The 16097-nt window shown below is 47.6% G+C and overlaps 1 protein-coding gene across 5 annotated transcripts in view; it reads left to right on the top strand.

Annotated features, from left to right (window-relative positions):
- Nucleotides 1-51: 51 nt before the first annotated feature.
- Nucleotides 52-16097, top strand: part of mgll (monoglyceride lipase) — a 104327-nt gene continuing 88281 nt past the window's right edge. For 2 of the 5 annotated variants that reach the window (XM_043707594.1, XM_043707591.1), the window contains exons 1-2: nt 52-406; nt 632-772. In XM_043707594.1, coding sequence (XP_043563529.1) covers nt 648-772 — 125 coding nt within the window. In that variant the 5' untranslated portion in view covers nt 52-406; nt 632-647. Of the gene's footprint in view, nt 407-631; nt 773-9489; nt 9726-10822; nt 10845-16097 lie in introns of those variants that run through there. The other 3 variants (XM_043707595.1, XM_043707593.1, XM_043707596.1) reach the window with 3 other exon arrangements.

The following is a 16097-nucleotide window of genomic DNA, read 5'->3' as shown; positions in this document are numbered from 1 at the left end:
TCTCTCCCTCCCTCTCCATCCCTCTCTCTCACCCACTTTCTCTCCCCCCTCCCTTAGTCTTTCTCTCTCTCCCTCCCCCTGTCTCTCTCTCCCTCCCTCTCTCTCTCTCTCCCTCCCTCTGTCCCCACTCGAAACATAACAGTAAATTAACTCAAGGAGAAAGCATTCGGGCACCGCCAGAGGGAGAGTCACTCAGCCTCCCGCACTTAGAGGGGAGGGAATGACAGAGAGAGAGAGAGAGAAAATCAACAAGATTTGTTCAAGTGAAATGCGAAACGACTTCAGAGCAAAGCAGGAAGGTCCTGATTCTGCGTTAAGATCTTCCTCTTTCAGCACCCCCCCCCCCCCCCCCCCCACACCTCGCCTGTGTTCTGTGATTGTGTCGGTGAACGTGTATTTATTTAAGGTAAGTGTTCTGCGTTCCACTGTTGTTATTAGAAATCCCCCTGAGTGTGTGTGTGTGGGTCACAGACCTTCAAGGGGAACTCCAGCCCAGATTTAACACTGATATCCCCTGTTATTTTCCTCAACACTCTCTCCCCCCCCAGCACCACCACCCTCCCCACAATAACCGGTAACTTTTGATTTGTGTCTTTTCGGAAAACAAAATTAAAAATACTATGTGTTCCAGGTGCCTAGGCGCAGCAATGTTGGAGGAAAGTGGGGATCGAGTGACACCCCAGGGCTTGCTTTATAAGGACCTGTCGCATTTTGTCAACGCTGATGGGAATTACATTTTCTGTAGATACTGGGAACCTCCCGGACCGCCCAGGTCAGCACTTTACCGTATTGTTAGCGATCAGAAATTAAAACAATAGGTTTCTGAGCCCACAGAACTGTGGGGTGAGTTCTAACGTCAAGGCTGTGTTTGTGTGTAGGTGCAATTGACCCCATGTCAATTTCTCTCCCTCACCACCACCCCCACTCTCTAGCCACTCAATTGGGGGAAATTGATCCGACTGAGGTGTAGCAATTTCGGAGGCGGGGGTGGGGGGGGCGGTTCAGGATATTGTAAGTTCCTGTATGATCTTCTGTGTGTGTCTGTGTGTGTGTGAGTGAGTGTGTCTGTGTGTGTGTATGTGCGTGGGTATTTTGTGTTTCTGTGTGTGTGCATGTGCGTGTGTCTGTGTATTTGTATGTGTGTGTATATGAGTGTGTATGTGTGCCTCTGTGTGTATATGTGTTGTGTATGAGTGTGTATATGAGTGTGTATGTGTGTCTGTATGAGTGTGTATGTGAGTGTGTGTCTCTGTGTGTATTTGTGTGTGTGAAAGAGAGACTTTATCAACCCGTTTATAACGTCCAGGACCGCTACAGACACTGGGTCATGATGTTTTACATTTATTATTCAATCAGAAATTTCCATGCCCCACAACGGATCGCCCCCTCCTCCTTCCCACGCGTGGTCAGGGATTTTACATTTTCCCTTTCACCTCCCACCCCCCTCCTGCCCATCTCTCTGAGATAGCTTCCCACATGGATCTGTTTCTCCGGTTCGCATTGCCAATCGAACAGCAATATCTCCACCAATATCCGAGCCGAGGGGAGAATTAGCCAACTCCGCTCATTGGAGCTGTTTTCTCTCCGGGAACTGGCAATGACACACCTCTGGAGCAGGTGGGTCTTGAACCCGAGAGAGAGCAGCCTTTAAACCCCCCCTCGCCCCCCGACCTTCACTCAACTCCTTTGCACAGTTGGCCTAAACGCCAGGTAGAGATGGTGCTCCAGCGATTTATCCCTGACTCCCAATGTTCCGTCAGCTCTTTCTGTGGTAGTGTCCCCACTCTTGGACCGGGAGGCCCGGGTTAAAGTCCCACCTGCCCCAGGGGGTGTGGAATAACATCCCTGATACAGGTTGATTAGGAAAACTGGTTAATGAAAGAAATCACCTGCGTTTACGTAGCGCCTTTCGCCAGCTCCAGACCTATTTCACAAGTCCCTGTATTTTCAATGGTGTCCTTCTCACATACCCCACCCTGCCTGATTGGTGGGAACTCCTCCCCTCCCCCCCCTTCCTTCACCTCTGGCCTCTCCTCAGTTTTAATGATGCATGTCTTGAGAGACCTGGAATTTGCCTCTCTGAAACTCACCACTTCCCCCTTGTCCCCACCCCCCCAATTCTCCTGCTTTACCCCACTGCGTTAAAATCAACTCGGCGAAAGCGAGGATTGCAGATGCTGGAGATTAGAGACTAGAGCGTGGTGCTGGAAAAGCACAGCCTGGTCAGGCAGCATCAGGTGAAAGGCTTATGCCTGAAACGTCGATTTTCCTGCTCCTCGGATGCTGCCTGACCTGCTATGCTTTTCCAGCACCACAGCCGCCACTCATTGGCTTAAAACCAAACTCTACATCAATCTGGATGTAGAATATAGAACAGGACAACACAGTACAGGCCCTTCGGCCCTCGATGTTGTGCCGACCTTTTATCCTACTCTAAGATCAGACTAACCCACACACGAGGAGAAAGTGAGGACTGCAGATGCTGGAGATCAGAATCGAAGAGTGTGGTGCTGGAAAAGCACAGCCACTCAGGCAGCATCTGAGGAGCAGGAGAGTCGACGGTTCGAGTATAAGGTCTTCGTCAGGAATGTGGGCAAGGCCCAAAGGGGCTGAGAGATAAATGGGAGGGTGTTCGGTTGGGGAGAAGGTAGCTGAGACGTCCTTCCTCCAGGCATCGGGTGGTGAGGGAGTAGCGGTGGAGGAGGCCCAGGACCTGCATGTCCTCGATTGAGTTGGGGGGGAGTTGAAACATTCGGCCACGGGGGGGTGGGGTTGGTTGGTGCGGGTGTCCCAGTGATAATCTCCGAAGTGCTCTGCGAGAAGGCGCCCTGTCTCCCCAATGTAGAGGAGACAGCATCGGGAGCGACGGATACAATAAATGACATGGGTGGAAGTGCAGGAGGTGGAAGGATCCTCTGGGGCCTTGGATGGAGGTGAGGTGGGAGGAGGTGTGGGTGCAGGTTTTGCAATTCCTCTGATGGCAGGGGAAGGTGCCAGGAGGGAAGGGTGGGTTGTTGGGGGACGTGAACCTGATGGAGGGAACGGTTTTTATGGAAAGTGGATAAAGGTGGGGAGGGAAATATATCCCTGGTAGTGAGGTCTGTTTGTAGGTGCCAGAAATGGCGGAGGATGATATGATGTATACGGAGGTTGGTGGGGTGAAAGGTGAGGATCGGGGGGGGGGTCCTGTCCTTGTGGTTGGAGGGGTGGGGATCGAGGGTGGAGGTGCAGGAAGTGAATGAAATGCGCTGGAGGGCATCATCGACCATGTGGGAGGGGAAATTGCTGCCTTTAAAGAAGGAGGTCATCTGGTGTGTTCTGTAGTGGAACTGGTCCTCCTGGAAGCAGATGAGGCGGATGTGGAGGAATTGGGAATAAGGGATAGCATTTTTACAGGAGGTAGGGTGGGAGGAGGTGTAATCCAGGTAGCTGTGGGAGTTAGTGGATATGTAGAACATGTCAGTGTTGAGTTGGTCACTGTTGATGGAAATAGAGAGGTCCAGGAAGGGGAGGGAGGTGTCTGAGATGGTCCAGGTGAATTTAAGGTCAGGGTGGAATGTGTTGGTGAAGTTGATGAACTGTTCACCCTCCTCGTGGGAGCTTGAGGTGGCATCGATGCAGTCATCAATGTTGCAGAGGAAAGGGAGGGGAGTGGTGTCGGTGTAACTGCAGAAGATGGACTGTTCCACGTAGCTGACAAAGAGACAGGCATAGCTGGGGCCCATGTGGGTGCCCATGGCTACCCCTTTGGCCTGGAGGAAGTGGGAGGATTGGAAGGAGATATTGTTGAGGGTGAGGACCAGTTCAGCCAAACAAATGAGAGTGTCAGTGGATGGGTAGTGATGGGGATGTGAGAAGAGGAAGAAATGGAGGGCTTAGAGGCCCTGGTCATGGCGGATGGAGGTGTAGAGGGACTGGATGTCCATGGTAAAGATGAGGCGTTGGGTGCCGGGAAACGGAAGTCTTGGAGGAGGTGGAGGGCATGGGTGATCTCCTGAACATGTGTGAGGAGTTCCTGGAGGTGGGGGGAAGGACAGTATCGAGGTAGGTAGAGATGAATTCGGTGGGGCAGGAACAGGCTGAGATGATAGGTCGGTGGGGTAGTCAGGCTTATGGCTCTTGGGTAGGAGGTAGAATCGGGCAGTGTGGGGTTCCTGAACTACACATTCTTCACTGTACTATCTTCCATGAACCTATCCAAGAGTCGCTTAAATGTCCCAAATGTCTCTGACTCTACTACCACTGCTGGCAGTGCATTCCACACACCCACCACTCTCTGTGTGAAGAACCCTACCTCTGTCATCTCCCCTAAACCTTTCTCCAATCACCTTAAAATGATGCCCCCTTAATGATAGCCATTTCCACCCAGGGAAAAAGTCCCTGGCTATCCACTCGACCTATACCTCTTGTACACCTCTATCCCCTTCTGTAGCCGAATATCAAATATTATGGGAGAGCACTCCTGTGAAACAACCAGATGTAGTTTTGACGAGGCATTGCTTCTTTTTTTAACTAGAGATATTGTACAATATTGTGGGGAGAAAGTCAGAGATTTGCAATAGGTAATGGGGCTTGTTTGAAAGGCTGCTGCAGACAAGCTGGCCTCCTTCTGCATGGATCAATTGTGCAAAAGGCACTACCTAAATGCATGTTGTTCTTGCTAATTTCTCAATGTGTTCTATAGTAAAATGCTGTACTTTGAAAGAGAACCATTATCACAGCAAATAGAGGTGATCCCAATTTTAAGTGGCTGTGATAAGGAACAATTATTTCCGAAATAACGAGAAAGCACAGGTTTACAAAGCTGCCAGAAGAAAGGGATTGGGTTGGGCTTGGAGCGATGTAAGGATAATTGGATTGCTGTGATTTGGAGCACTCTGCCTGAGTGGTTGGAGGAAGCAGGTTCAGTAGTAACTTTCAAATGCCTTTGTCAAGCCGGTGGGAAAGAGTAGGATGGGGGTGGGGCTAATTGGAAAGGTCTTTCTAAAAGCCAGCACATGTACAACAGACTGATTGAATGCACCTCCACCACAAACCTAGACAGTGCATTCCGAATCCAAACCACTCACTGAGTAATAGATTAGATTACTTACAGTGTGGAAACAGGCCCTTCGGCCCAACAAGTCCACACCGACCCTCCAAAGAGCAACCCACCCAGACCCATAACACCCCTTCACCTAACACTACGGGCAATTTAGCATGGCCAGTTCACCTAACCTGTATATCTTTGGACTGTGGAAGGAAACCCGAGCACCCAGAGGAAACCCACACAGACACGGGGAGAATGTGCAAACTTCACACAGACAGTTGCCACCGACAAATCACACCTTTCCTCCCGCTGTACTTGGATTCTTCGACATGCGCCTTCCCTTTGCTTTTCTCTCCTCTTCTGCCAATAGGAACAGTTTCTCTCTATCCACTCCAAGCTGACACCTCATGATTTCTCAATCAATTCTGTTCTCAACTCTCCTCTCTCTAAGGAGAACAAGCCCAATTCCCTCATCGCTGACACCGTTTCTTTACCCCCAGGTGAAAAAGGGATGAATGGAGCCTTATCAGTCAGTCACCACAAAAGTTTAACTTCATTTTAATGTGAAGCTACATCTCTCTCCAATCAAAGTGCAGTTAACTTGTTTTTACTGGAGCAGTAATGTTCTCCTGAGTTTAAAAAAAACACATATTATCTGCTGCTCTGGAAAAATAATAAAGACACAATGTCAAGCATGCAACTTTTGTGCAGTCATTGATTGTCACGCATAGACAGATCCACGTAGACACAGACGTGTACACAGACACAGACATGTACACAGACACAGACACAAACAAACACAGATGCAAGGACACACACCGCATACATACAAACATACATAGACACAGACACAGACACAGAAACAAACACAAACAAACACACACAGACGCAAGGACACACACTGCACCCATGCAGATACACATAATCACAGGAGACACACACACACACAGCGAGACACACACACACCAAGACATACACACAGCAAGACGCACACACACGCATACACAGCGAGACACGCACGCACAGCGAGACACACACACACACAGCGAGACACACACACACTGAGACACACACACACAGCAAGACAAACACACACACTGCGAAGCACACACACAGCGAGACACGCACACACGCCGAGACACACACACAGCAAGACACACACACACACACCGAGACACACACATACACAGCGTGACACACATACACAGTACCTCTATCAGTACGTCTCTATACCCTTCATCTTCATGTATCTGTCCAGGTGCTTCTTGAATGTTGCTATTGTGTCTGTTTCCACCACCTTCTCTGGCAACATGTTCCAAGCACTCACCACCTTTTGTGTGAAAAATGTGCCTCACACATCTCTGTTAAACTTGCTCCCCTTGCACCTTGAACCTGTGTCCCCTAGTAATTGATCCCTCCACCCTAGGGAAAAGCCTCATACTTTCCACTCTATCCCTGCCATTCACAATCTTATAAGCTTCTATCTGTACATACTGCACAGATGGAAACACACACACTAACACATGCACACACAGACACACATATGTGCACAAACACACACTTGAACACACACATGCGCACACACACACCAACTCTCACACACAAGGTTAAAAAGTGATAGTGTCCTGTATAAAATTGAGTAAAATAATTTACATTTTAAACTCCTTTGAGTGTCTTTTGAGGCTAAGATTTTAACCTTGTGACCATAATCGGCTGGTTGGGTTCTTGGGGAACCAGCAGGAATGAATGTTGCAGTTTTCTTTTCAGTTCTCAGCTTTCTGACGTTTCTTCCTAGTTAGTGCTGTGACTCGTGTGTTTCTGTTGTTGAGAGATAGGGACAACCGTCTCCATCCTGTGATCAGTTTTAAAACCCATTGCCACACCTCTGGTAAAAAAAGCAGTTTGAAATACAAGCTAGTTGTAAATCCTGTGTCTGTGTGTGTTATGTTTTCATGTTGGACAATTGTAGGTAAGATTCCATTTCCAAATGTGAAGATCCTTATAATGGTGTAATCAAAGTAGGAGATATGGACAAATAACAAAGAACAATACAGCACCAGAACCAGGCCCTTCTGCCTTCCAAGCCTGTACTGCCACATTCCATACTAAACCATCTTCACTTACTGTATCAGTACCTCTCTATTCCCTTCCTCTTCATGTATCTGTCCAGGTGCTTCTTGAATGTTGCTATTGTGTCTGTTTCCACCACCTCCTCTGGCAATATGTACCAAGCACCCACCACCCTTTGTGTGAAAAATGTGCCTCACAAATCTCTGTTAAACTTGCTCCCCTTGCACCTTGAACCTGTGTCCCCTAGCAATTGATCTCTCCACCCTGGGGAAAAGCCTCATACCTTCCACTCTACCCCTGCCATTCACAATCTTATAAGCTTCTATATGGACATCTTCATGCTTCTCCTGGCCAGGGGTGGGGGGGATTGGGAGCGTGTGTGGAATGCAAGTCCTTTGGGATGGGGGAAGACTGACACGGTATAATTGCTCTTGGGTAAGAAGTTAATTCTTGTTCAGGTTGGTTTTTGTTTATCCCACGCTGGTCTCATGAAACTTGGCCAACCTGTGTGTGCGTCAGGTAATGTCCGTGGCCACTTTAACTCATTGTTGTTGGCCCCTTTTTCAAGGCTATTTCAGCTCATGGCTGCTGATAGATTTACAATTCAATGATCAAACCTAGTCTCAGGACTTAGTGTTGATTGTTGTAAAAACCTATCTGGTTCACAGATATCAATTAGATTAGATTCCCTACAGTATGGAAACAGGCCCTTCGGCCCAACAAGTCCACACCGACCCTCCGAAGAGTAACCCACCCAGACCCATTTCCCTCTGACTAATGCATCTAACACTACAGGCAATTTAACATGGCCAATTCACCTAAACTGCACATCTTTAGACTGTGGAAGGAAACCGGAGCACCCAGAGGAAACCCAGACAGACACGGGGAGAATCTGCAAACTCCACACAGATGGCCACCCGAGGCTGGAATCAAACCCGAGTCCCTGGCGCTGTGAGGCAGCATTGCTAACCACTGAGCTACCATGCCACTCCAAACAGAGCAGAAGCTGCTGTCCTTGATAAGCAAGTGTATTTTCAAGTCATTGAGTCCATAAGACCATAAGACATAGGAGCAGAAGTTAGGTCACTCAGCCCATTAAGTCTGCTCTGCCATTCAATCATGGCCGATAAGTTTCTCAACCCCGTTCTCCCACTTTGTCCCTATAACCCTTGATCCCCTTGATCCTCTAGAACCTATCAATCTATCTCAGTCTTGACTTGGACATGCCGGTGTTGGACTGGGGTGGACAAAGTAAAAAAAATCACACAACACCAGTCCAACAGGTTTATTTGGACGCACTAGCACCTGATGAGGGAGCAGAGCTCTGACAGCTAGTGCTTCCAAATAAACCTTTTGGACTATAACCTGTGTTGAGTGATTTTTTAACTTTATCTCCATCTTAAATGTACTCAATGACCCTGCCTCCACACCCTTCAGTGGCAATGAATTCCATAGATTCACCACTCTCTGGCTGAAGAAGATTCTCCTTATCCCCATTTTAAAGGGTCTTCCCTTTATTTTGAGGCTGTGTCCTCGGGTCCTAGTCTTTCCTGCCAATAGAAACATCTTCCCAACATCCACTCTGTCCAGGCTTTTCAGTAAGTTTCAATTAGATCCCCCTCTCATCCTTCTAAACTCTATTGAGTGTCGACCCAGAGACCTCAAACTTTCCTCATATGTTAAGCTTTTCATTCCTGGGACCATTCTGATGAACCTCCTCTGAAACACACTCCAGGGCCAGTACACCCTTCCTGAGTTATGAGGCCAAAACTGCACACAGTACTCCAAATGTAGTATTCAAGTAAAGTTGAAGTACTCTAAATGAGTCATTCAGCATGGAAACAGACCCTTCGTCCTACCCGTCCATGTCGACAAAGTTTCCCAAACTAAACTAGTCCCACCTGCCTGCATTTGGCCCACATCCCTCTAAACATTTCCTTTCATGTACCTGTCTAAATGTCTTTTAAAAGTTGTAACTGTACCTGCGTATACTGCTTCCTCTGGCAGTTCATTCCACATGTGAACCACATTCTGTGTGAAAGAGTTGCCCCTCAGGTCCCTTTTAAATCTTTCTCCTTTTTTTTAGATTATCTACAGTGTGGAAACATTCCCTTTGGCCCAACAAGTCCACACCGACCCTCCAAAGAGAAACCTACCCTCCCATATTTACCCCTGACTAATGTACTGACACTACAGGCATGGCTAATTCACCTAACCTGCACATCTTTGGACTGTGGGAGGAAATCAGAGCACCCAGAGGAAACCCACGCAGAACACGGGGAGAATGTGCAAACTCCACACAGACACACATATAATTCCCGCCTCGGGAATTGAACCCGGGTCTCTGGCGCTGTGAGGCAGCAGTGCTAACCACTGAGCCACCGTGCTCACCTTAAAAATACACCGCCTAGTTTTGAACTCACCCACCCATGAGAAAGGACCTTGGGCTACTCACTCTATCCATGCTCCTCATGATTTTATAAATGTCATAAGGTCACCCCTCAACCTCCAGGGCTTCAGTGAACAATGTCCCAGCCTGTCCAGCCTCTTGTTATAACTCAAGCAACGTGGAAAATAAAATGGTCAATTTCTGCACAGCAAGGTCCCACAATGAGATAATGACCAGGTAATCAGTGTTAGTGAAGTTAGTTGAATACATTTTGGTAACCTCACCGCTGTTCATTGAGTTTTTTTTTATTTATTTGTGCAACTTGGGCGTCGTTGGCTGGCCAGCATTGATAGCCCATCTCCATTTGCCCCTTGAGAAGGCGGTAGTGAGCTGCTTTCTTGAATCACTGCAGTCTATGTGCTGTGGGTTAACCCACAATGCTGGTAGGGAGGGCATTAGCCCCCAGATATTGGTAAGGAGGACTTTGCATGGTTGACAGGGCTGTTTGTGTTTTTTCTGTTGTCTTTCGTGGTTCCAAGGTCATTGCCAGGTAGTCCACCCGGTTTCATTCCTTTGTTGTGACTTGCTAGGACTGATATAAATGAATGGCTTGCTAGGCCGTTTCAGAGGGCAGTTGAGAGTGAACCACATTGCTGTTGGTCTGGAGTCACATGTAGGCCAGACCAGATAAAGATGGCAGATTTATTTTCCTAAAGGACATTAGTGAACCAGATGGAATTTTCTGACAATTGACAATGGATTCATGGTCATCAGTCGACTTTTAATTCCATATTTATTTTGTTGAATTCAAATTCTACCATCTGCCATGGCGGAATTTGAGTCCAGATCGTGCCATTGAAACTTTTATATTCATCTGAGGGAACAAATGTGCCCTCAATTCAGTAACCTCATCAAGATTTCACCCTCAAGAATGCAGCCTTGGCTCATTACTGACACTGGGCTACCTCTCTAGACCTTGTGCTCTGAAATGGTTAGATTAGATTAGGTTCCCTACAGTGGAAACAGGCCCTTTGGCCCAACCAGTCCACACTGACCCTCCGAAGAGCAACCCACCCAGACCCATTCCCTTGCATTCACCCCTGACTAAGGCACCTACCACTACGGGCAATTTAGCACGGCCAATTCACCTGACTTGCACATCTTTGGACTGTGGGAGGAAACCGGAGCACCCGGAGGAAACCCACGCAGACACGGGGAGAATGTGCAAACTCCACACAGACTGTCGCCCGAGGCGGGAATTAAACCCAGGTCCCTGGTGCTGTGAGGCAGCAGTGCTAACCACTGAGCCACCATGCCTAGAACACCAGCTCACTGACCAGAGTGCTGCCCACTGAGGTACAGTTTGCACTTCTACTATTGCTGCAGTATTGGAGTGGGATTGTGTGTTTGTGGTACTGTGCTGGAATTGAGTTGGGTGTGCGAGAAATTTCCAAATTTGGTGCAAGTTGCATTTGGAATTCCTCTCTACTGTTGAGCTGTCTTAGTGCTTTGATGTTCTTCCTCTCAAAGGTTTGATTCTGGTGATATCTTTCTGCTGGATGCAGTGGATAAGTGAGTGGCCTGTCCAGTGATCCAGGCATCACTTGGATCTTTGGCTGGAAGAATGGCACAATCCAGGATGTCTCCACACGGTTCTTTTGGAAGACAGCGTTTGTTGTAATGAGATTATTCTGAGCTGACTTTGTCAGCTGCTGCATTGGCTTCCTGACATGGCTCCTGTCCAAACCCTGGAGTCACCACCAAATCTGTCATTCACATCCCCAGAGGGATGCCGTTTTCTTCTTTTGGGATGACATTGAGGACTTCATCAAGATTGAATAGAACTGTTCCTCAACAGCTTCATCAGAACCAAAGGCCAGGGCATAAGTGCTGGTGATTGACAGCATATTGACTACAGCTGAGGTTGCAATAAAATGTCATGAGCCTTTTATATTTTATACAAATGGACAGCTCTGGCAGTACATCCTTGCTCCTAACTGGATTCAACATGATCTCCATTAATACAAAGGTTGCTGTTGGCCTTTCTTTTCCTGTAGAATACTGCTTGTTCCTTTAGACATCTCCGTGAGGAAAGTGGGTCTCACTGAGGACAGTGCTGACGATTTGGATTGTTCACCTGATATGACTGGAGTCCATCTTTCCGGATGGTCAGTCTGAAGATTATCCACAAATTTTGTAGCATTCCATGTGGAATTGTTTCGAGTTTTCTTTCCTTGCCCCTGAAGATGGTAAGCCCGCTGAGAGTGGTTTCCCAGCCTGCAGAAAGGGGGACCATCTGTGTTTGGGGCACTCGTTTGAGCCCCTTCCTTGTTGGACTGAGCAGAGGATACCCTGAAGAGGACTGGTCAGATGCTGCTGTCCACAGGCACCTCCCTCCACAGGCAGGGCTCCTGCGTCCTGTATGCTTTTGGTACCCATGTATACACTGTGGACGAGGGACGCCCATGTTCACGACTCTGTCCTGATCACCAGTTCTCCATCACTTCAGAGCTGAACCCATAGGCGCTGATAGAAGGCTGTAGGTGATATTGTTTAAGGTGGACCCCTCAGATTTTGGAGGAGGAGAAAGTGAGGACTGCAGATGCTGGAGATCAGAGTCGAGAGTGTGGTGCTGGAAAAGCACAGCAGGTCAGGCAGCATCCTAGGAGCAGAAGAGTCTACATTTCGGGCATAAGCTGATGAAGGGCTTATGCCTGAAACGTTGGTTCTTCTGCTCCTCGGATGCTGCCTGACCTGCTGTGCTTTTCTAGCACCACGCTCTCGGTCAGATTTTGGTGACACGTTGATGGCCAGAGCCCATCTTGTCACTTCAGTCTCCATCAGCCTCCTGGTTCACACATTCTTCCCCCAGCTGTTCTGCAGTTGGCTTTGGGTGGCATCTATTTCCTCTCTGCCTTGTCATCATGGATGGCTCTACTGGGTGCAAGAAAAGGGGTAACATGGTGGCTCAGTGGTTAGCACTGCTGCCTCACTGTGCTAGGGTCCTGGGTTCAATTCCTGCCTTTGCACTTTCTTCCCGTGTCTGTGTGGGTTTCCTCCCACAGCCCAAAGATGTGCAGGTTAGGTGAATTGGCCGTGCCAAATTGTACATAGGGTTAGGTGCATTAGTCAGTGGTAAATGTAGGGGAATGGGTCTGGGTCTGGGTGTGGGTTACTCTTCAGAGGGACTTGTTGGGCCGAAGCACCTGTTTGCATACCGCTAGATAATCTAATCTAGGAAAACTTCTCAAGGATTTGATAGAACATGAAAATTTCTCCACCGTGTCCCACCCACAGTGCAGAACGGCCGCAGGATAAATGTCTTCATTGGGCATCAATTGCCCACTTAAGAGCCTCAATGGATAGCAAGACATGGTGGCCATCTGCAGATGGGGAGGTGATGGCCTATTGGAATTATCACAGGGACTGTTAATCCAGAGACCCAGGTAATGTTCTGGGGACCCAGGTTCGAATCCTGCCACTGGAGTTAAGAGTCTGATGATGACCATGAATCCATTGTTGGGAAAAACCCATCTGGGTCACTAATTCTGTTTAGGGAAGGAATTCTGCCTTCCTTACCTCGTCTGGCCTACACGTGATTCCTGATGAAGGGCTTTAGCCCGAACCGTTGATTTTCCTGTTCCTCCGGATGCTGCCTGGCCTGCTGTGTTTTTGCAGCACCACATTCTCAATTCTGATCTTCAGCATCTGCAGTCCGCACTTTTGCTGACATGTGACTCCAGACCCACAGCAATGTGGCTGACTCGTCACTGCCCTCTGGGCAATAGATGCTGCCCAGCCAGTGATGCCCACACCCCATGAATGAATGAAAAGAAGATGCACTCAGGGTAGTGTCAGATGGCATTGCCTTCACCTGCACCCACACCCTCACCAAAGTAAATGCTCCCCTCTTGATTGTAGCTGAGTGTCTGCTGTCATAGCACTGACGCTCCCTAACACTAATACCATTCATGAGCATCACAGGCTGCTGTGGATACCAAATAAATTATACCCACGATTTGTCATTTTCTTAGAAGTCATTTTGGAATACAGCATGGTCTCCCTCCTATAGGAAAGATGTTGTGAAACCTGAAAGGGTTCAGAAAGGATTTACAAGGATGTTGCCAGGGTTGGAGGGTTTGAGCTATAGGGAGAGGCTGAAGAGGTAGGGGCTGTTTTCCCTGGAGCGTCGGAGATTGAGGAGTGACCTTATAGAGGTTTATAAAATCATGAGGGGCATGGATGGGGCAAATAGACAAGGTCTTTTCCCCAGGGTGGGGGAGTCCAAAATTAGAGGGCATAGGTTTAGGGTGAGAGGGGAAAGACATAAAAGGGAGCTAAGGGGCAACATTTTCACGCAAAGGGTAGTGTATGTGTGGAATGAGCTGCCAAAGGGAGTGGTGGAGGCTGGTACAATTACAACATCGAAAAGACATCTGGATGGGTATATGAATAGGAAGGGTTTAGAGGGGTATGGGCCGGGTGCTGGCAAATGGGACTAGATTAATTTATCATATCTGATCAGCATGGACGGGTTGGACTGAAGGGTCTGTTTCTCTGCTTACATCTCTGAGTCTATCACTCTAATTATGGAAGTGCTGCTTTAAAAATATTTTACACCACGCTAGACCTATTTTTCAGAAAACACTCCTTATGTGACAATGTTTACTGTAGGTTGGATGGAGTTCAGTGATTCTGTGATTTGGACCACACCTGTGTTATTCAGCTGAGCTTTACTGAGGTGTCAGCCTGTACTGACACCTTACCCAGTTTGTAAACAGTGCCCTCATTCCACGAGCAGAGCATTGTTAAAGTCCCACACCTTTTCACGGTGGTTGAATGAAGAGCTGGTGACCTCTGGTGGGAGGGGTGAGTAGGTGGGTGGCTGGAGGGACGGATGGTAAAAAGGTCATTTCAGTCAGTTCAGTCGCATTTCTGATCTGCTGCAGAGTCCCACTGAAACCAAAGAAAGCTGAAGAAATAGCACCTCATTTTCTGCTCAGGCACTTTACAGCCTTCAGAAAACAACAGGATGATGGACAACTTCAGGCCATGGACCTTTGTCCTCCATTTTGATTTCATGGGTTTACTCCCAGCAGAGATTTTTCCTACTCTCTCACAGCACATGGGTGTTGCTGGCTGGGTCAGCATTTATTGCCCCATCCCTAGTTGCCCCTTGAGAAGGGGAGGGTAAGCTGCCTTCTTGAACCGCTGCAATCCATGTGCTATGGATTGACCCACAATTCCATTAGGGAGGGAATTCTAGGATTTTGACCCAGCAACACTGAAGGAACGGCGATATATTTCCAAGTCAGGATGGTGAGGGGCTTGGAGGGGAATTTGCAGCGGATAGTGTTCCCATGTATCTGCTGCCCTTGTCCTTCTAGATGGAAGTAGTCGTTTGGAAGGTGCTGTGTGAGGATCTTTGGTGAATTTCATTTGAGTGAATGTCCTATTCTGTGCTAATAACACCTTCATCTATATCCCTTCTCTATTACCATTAGTATCCCTTTTGTCTTTTGCTCTGAGACCAGTAGCACCCTCTTTTATCTGATGGACAGAAGACGTTGGTACTGTAAGTGAGTAGATTTGCTAGAGACTTTCACAGCCATGTGGCACCTGGACAGAGTCGATGGGGAGAAAGCCTTCCTTTTGGTGGGAATTACATAGATTTAAGATAATCGGGTGGCTATGAGGACATTTTCTTTTATCAGACAGTGAGTGGTCATGGAATGTAGAGCCTGAGAACGTGATGGAATCGAGGCTAAATCGAGACAGCATTTAAAAGAATTGGATAATTATCTAAAGAGGAAAATCAATTGAAGGGTTACAGGGAAACGGCAGGAAAGTGTGACCGGATGAGTTACTCTTCTGGGTCACAAATGTAGAATGTCTCCAGTGTTCAAGCCAGCCTTTCATCCCATCAGGTCCACACCAACCCTCCAAGAAGCTTCCTCTCCAGACACCCCCGCCACCATCCTATAACACTGCCTTTCCTATAAACCCACCGTGATGCCATCTCCCCAAAGCTGTGGCACTGAGGCCACAAATGGGGGAAGCAAGAGACTACAAGATGGAGTTAAGGTATTGGAGTCAGATGAGGTGGGGTAGGGGCAATAATTGTGGAGATCAGTGCAATTAAATAAGTGTTTCTAAAACATTTCAGTTTAGCTATGGTTCCTAGTGTTGTCTTAAGGGTCTAGTCAGCTCTGTGCACGTAAGGGTGAAATGTATGGAAAAAATTGAACTGGTGATGTTTTAGTGTCATGGGTTTGTAAATAGGAACATGGGGGGAGGCTAGTGAGTAAAAACAGTGAAAAATGCTTCGGAAATATTCTATAAACACATTTGTATCACCTAACTCCATTCTTGTTATATCACAGCAAGGCGTTTTTGTCTTTATTTCTGTCTCTGATATGACACAGTCTCTTTGTTTCTATCTAGCTGACAGTTCTTTCCCATCTCCCCCTCAATCACTGTCTCTCTCAAAATACTGCTTTGTGTTTCTATTTCAGTTTGCTTATTTTTCTTCCATTCTTCCTATCCTAATATAGATAGAAATGTTTAAATACATGTACAAATCAATTCAAGATAAGCTGTTTCCTCGCT

This window comes from Chiloscyllium plagiosum, chromosome 18, assembly GCF_004010195.1.
Source record: "Chiloscyllium plagiosum isolate BGI_BamShark_2017 chromosome 18, ASM401019v2, whole genome shotgun sequence".
NCBI classification, from domain to species: Eukaryota; Metazoa; Chordata; class Chondrichthyes; order Orectolobiformes; family Hemiscylliidae; genus Chiloscyllium; species Chiloscyllium plagiosum.
This window is presented reverse-complemented; position numbering and strand designations above follow the sequence as displayed.